This window comes from Austrofundulus limnaeus, unplaced genomic scaffold (assembly GCF_001266775.1).
Source record: "Austrofundulus limnaeus strain Quisiro unplaced genomic scaffold, Austrofundulus_limnaeus-1.0 Scaffold64, whole genome shotgun sequence".
NCBI lineage: Eukaryota > Metazoa > Chordata > Actinopteri > Cyprinodontiformes > Rivulidae > Austrofundulus > Austrofundulus limnaeus.
The window spans coordinates 1224328-1229507 of record NW_013952466.1 but is presented as its reverse complement, the minus strand read 5'-3'; the positions used below and the strand labels follow the sequence as shown (position 1 = coordinate 1229507).

The window sequence follows — 5180 nt, the reverse complement described above, 5'->3', positions numbered from 1 at the left end:
AGACCGTACTGATAGGCTTGGAGGTGGTGTTGCAGTTTATGTTCACAAGAAATATTCACATTCTATAATAAAATTGTCAACTGAGTCTGAATCTCTGCAATTAGAAATCAAGTTCACAAATCACCTTTCAGTAACGGTTGTCCAAGTGTTAATTCAACTAAATATTTAGCGCAGCTCACTGACATTATAAAAGGCATAAAATCAAAAGAGTTTGTGATTCTTGGTGATATCAATATGAATTGGGCTGATAAAACTTCCAAAGGCCTGAAAGCAATGTCTATAAACTTAGGGCTTCAACAGTTAATTAAAGTACCAACAAGATTTGGCAAGACATGCRATTCCATTTTGGATCTTATTTTCACAAATCGATCCTCCATATATGGCATATCTGCAGTTATAAGTACTTCAATCTCGGATCAATCACTTATTTATGTCATTAGAAAAAACCTTAAGAAGCCCTTGCTTTCCTACGCAACTCCGCTCAATTCTAGTTTCGCTTCTCTGCTCTGTCTGGGACTTCTCCCATAGACAAGGATTTCGCTGGCAGATTTTTAGCTGAACCAATCAGAGAACAGAACGTCGATTTTCTGTTCAGTGTCTGCTTGTAGTTTATTTTACCTGGGCCAATCAACAAACAGAAGGTGGGGTTTTGAATGACGTTAGTGTTCTGCGCAGTGTCTGCTAGTTAGTTTAGCATACGGCAGTGGAGGAAGTGGATGAAGCCAGTCCGTGTTGATAAGGCTTCCAAATTAAATGAAATTTGTCTGACAAAGCAGCAGCTCTCATTTACAGTCGTCTCGTTCAGCTCAGTATATTTCTCCTCTCAGTAGGGTTGTTTACAGCGCTCGCGATTTCCGGTTAGCTTCTTAGCTTAGCCTCCTTCACAGCGACACACACACACTTCAGCAGAGGCCATGCCTCCTGCAAGAATCGCTTTTCTATAGCAGCAAGTCCAGACCCTCTGTATGAAGCAAAATGAAGAACAAGGGTCCGGTTTTTACCAGGCTAGGTAGTAACTGTCAGATTGCATCACATGCTGGACACACTAGATGTTTAATATTTTTTATTTTTCRGCGTACTTTCCCACTACCATCATCGAAACTAGGATTGGGCTGTGATGTGGATCCATTTGTAACCAGTAGGTGATTCCAGGGAGTAAAGTTTCCCACGATGGCTCTTTCCGTGTTATGTTGACACAACACAGTGACTCATCACTAATCTCCATCATAGCTGACCTCCTTACTCGCCAGGTCAGACTCAAGGGTCATCACATGACCACAAACGAGGAGCTAATAATCGCCAAGGCCGCTGACYCTCAGCTTATGATTTGTGAGCATTAAACTGATGCGTCATATGATGAAATGCCACCTCTTCTGAACCATGCCAACAAAAGGCAGGTGTGTCCACGTTTACAACACGGCTCGTGAAGAGATTAAAAACAAACCTTTTAATGAAGTGCGCCACAATGGCGGCCTGTTTGTACAAGAGCGGCGCTGCGACCGCAGCCTCCTGTCTTTTTAATGGCTGAACAAACACGCCAGCAGACAAAATAGAGCTCAGCTTTTGTCAAGGGGAAAAGGGCAGAGATCTAGTTAAAGAAGGCGTTTGGACCCACATGAAAAGAAACGGCGAGGGAAAAGGGAGGAGGAGAGACGCCAGGGTGTTCCTCCAGCATTGTTAAGCCTTTCTGCCTTTAAGGGACACCTGTCATTGGTYGGGGCGGCGAGCACAGGTGCCTTAACGCTGCCAGATTTGTTGGCCTTAAAAGGAGGTCTCAGTCAACAGGCGGCACGGAGGGAACAATAGTGATGAGTCCTGAAGACGTGAGTGTGAGAGAGGAGGGTGGGATGGTGGAAGGGGAAGAATTAGATTCTTTAGAAAGCACCTGAGGGTTTGTGTGAGATAATCTGTTTTCCTTTTAGTCGAAGCAGCGCAGGGCGGAGTAAGGAGTTTCAGAACGTTTGTAGTGCTCAGTGTTGCACAAGGACAACTCCATGAAGAAAATCACAGGTCCTTTCATCTCTCTTGATCCCTCCTGGTTTCACCCTCTTTCATAATCTTGTCTGTCTCCACGGTTATCGGACGTTTACTGAATGGTTTTACCAACCGGACAAATTGGATCTTTCATGGCACCGAGGCTTTGCCAAAAACCAGCTCTGGATGAGGCGATACTGTTACACCGTCACCACACGCCCTCGTTTCAAGAGCCAAACAGGGCTTGTTGTGACCACATTGTTTGTGTTGACATTTTGTTTGTGTGTGTATGTGTGTGTGTGTGGTCCCACTGCCAGGGGGAATGCCAAGTTCCTTCTCACCCTCTCTCATGAGGAATGCGGCAAAGCAGATGCAGAAAAATAGTTAAAGGGATAGTTCAGCTCAGTGGAAGTGGCTCTTTTTCTGTAAGATGATGAACATTTTATCTCCTGTGGATAACTTTATGCACAAACTCAGTTTGTTTGGAGAAATGGAGTTTAATTCTGATTCAGCGGATGAGTTAACAGCTAGTCTGAGCTTAGCCAAGACATATTCTCCAAAATGAGGTCATTCAAATATTTAATTACAACAGATAAGACAATTTACACCCTCCCACAGGACCACACCTCAATAGATCTGAACTATCACTTTAGGCCCACGATCCAAAAAATAAATAATTTTTTAATCTTTTTTAGCCACACGTTAGAAGGTCAGGTGACCTACAAAAAGTCACTTTTTAATGTAAATATCTACATAGTTTTAATTTTTAATCTGCTAATAGCAGAATTAGTTTCTCATTTAGTCGATTAGCTTTTTTTAGCGTTGTAAACAGACCTATTAGCTTCCACTAAATTAGGTTCCACTAATTTTAAGTCCACTAAAAAAATCATAAGAATAAAACTTCTTTTATGCCATCTATCCCAAATTAAATAATAACTATTTCCTCCAATAAACAGTATAATGTTTAGCAGCTACACGTCAAACTGAGTTTTTAAAATAAATAAAATGATGTTTAACGATATTTAAATAACAATTTAAAAACTATGTATAAAATATGTTAAAGTATTTGCTCTTTGTTGTTTGACCAACTTCAAACCGTATTTATAAAAATGCAAACTCAATCAAAGAGATGCTTTTATTCTGAAAGGGTTAAAGTGGAAGAACTGGTTTGGATTGGCTGATTTGCCACCCACCTTCAAACGAAACCAATAGATTCAAACTAACAACAGGTTTGGGTCAGTGCCACCAGTCTTCAACTGGGAGAAGACTGGTGTGTGTGTCTTAGCCGTTAGCATTAGCTTCCACTAATTCTTTGTTTAGTTGTTTAGCATTAGCAGAACTAAGATTCTTGTTTAGTGGATTAGTTGTTAGTGAACATAACATTTTGATTATCTGTGCTCACCACTATAAAATGTACCTTTATCAGAGACATTATAACATAATTTATACTTTTTAACTTGGTCTTTAACAAATATAGGCACTGTGGTTAGTTTCTAAAGATCGCCTCTAATGAGGAAAGTGGTTTTCAAATCTTTTCCAGTTTGACTTCGTGTGCACTTGTTTTCCATTTTCACGTCACACTCGTAGAAAGCTGTTGCTATGTGAAAAGGCGTTTTTAAAGTGTCTCTTTAGAGAAAGGCTGACCTTTCAAAACCCAGGGACGTCTCTCGTTTTCCTTCCTCCTTTTAAACTGTGGCCATGGTGATAAAAGGACAATGTGTGTGTGTGTGTTCTGTGTGTAGTTCAAGTGTGCGTAAAAGAATCACTTTTCTTGTGTTATTTCCTATTTTGTTCAAAAAGCTAACCAAATAAAAATAATTGGATCCCATTATGTCACTTTTGTGAATGCGCGTTGTGTGTTTACTTTTCTGTAAGTGAGTTTGCAAAGCACTTTTCTTTACATTGAAGGAAGCCTTGTGAAAAACAATTTAACTTTTTTGGAAATAAGCCACAAAATATGGTTTAAAACGTCTCTTTTTCTGTGTCACAGGGTATTTATCCAAAGTGTTGAGGAACTACACTGAACAGGCCTGTGACGGAGACTTCCTGTCAGTTAACTGTCCGGCCCGCACCACCATCACCGTCCAATCAGCTTTTTATGGAAGGAGAGCTCCCTCTGATTCACTGCATTGTCCTCAGTTCTATCAGCATCCCCCAAGCTGTTATCACTCCCAGGAGGATGATCAGTATTGCTCTGTGTCCACTGCACTACAGGTAAATCATGTTTTTAGTATCACAATTTTTACTTTTTAACAGCTTCTCACAGGGACTCCCCATGTAGTCAAGGATGTTCCCCGCCCTGTTAGTCCAGCTCTTAACACACAAACAAACCTCTCTGTTCGAGCTCTAAATCCCCCAGAAAGAATGCATCCTGAAAATTGATCCAATTGGTCGGGGGTTACATTTTGCAGGACCACTGATTATGTAATCCTTTGTTGGAAGGTTTTCCGGCAAATTAAACTTCATAGAGAAAAAACCGGCTTGTGTGTTCCTATGAGACGATGCGATTTCATGGAGGTTTCGCCTCAGCATCCTCTCGAATTTAGGATGCGTCTGGGCTGGAAGGCACCAACACTAACACATTGTGTTCAGCGTTCATGTAGCTGTTGGGCTTATTCTTAGGCCTTCTGTCTTAAAGGGTCAACTGTTCCTCCATTTCTTTTATGGAAAGGGAAAGCCATGAATGACACAGAGGCTACCTTGTCCTGAAGTGAGAGATGGATGGACTGCTGTACCACCCGCAGGAGCACGACTCTAGCACCTGTTCATGAGTCTGCCTTTGTTGGTATTACAGTACGAATATAAAAGAAGTTTGTGTTGTATTCATCATTCAGAGTTTAGTTAAATAAACGTAGCACAAAGTAAGGGAATTTATGTTTGGTAGATTATTTCTTTGTTGAAACAATGCTTTTTTACAATAAATCTTGCACCTGGTTAGCAGCACCTGAGGATACCAGAAGCTCAAAACAAGAATGGCAACAAAATAAGCTGTTTGGCAGAGAAGATTTGGCAAATTTGTCATGTGTGCAACCCACACACTCAGCTCTACTGGTCATCCCACAAATGCATGTTCCTTACAAATGTGGCACCATTCAAAAGCAAATGATTTAAGAATTTTTTTGCCAAGAAGCATTGTTACAACAAAGACAGAATTGACCAAACACAAATTTATTTATTATTAATTTATTTATTTTTTTATTTATAAT

General features: G+C 40.5%; 1 protein-coding gene across 1 annotated transcript in view; it reads left to right on the top strand.

Annotated features, from left to right (window-relative positions):
- eva1aa (eva-1 homolog A, regulator of programmed cell death a) overlaps positions 1-5180 on the top strand; it is a 330537-nt gene that overhangs the window by 251822 nt on the left and 73535 nt on the right. The window contains exon 2 of the mRNA XM_014009981.1: positions 3965-4188. Coding sequence (XP_013865435.1) covers positions 3965-4188 — 224 coding nt within the window. The remainder of the gene's footprint in view (positions 1-3964; positions 4189-5180) is intronic.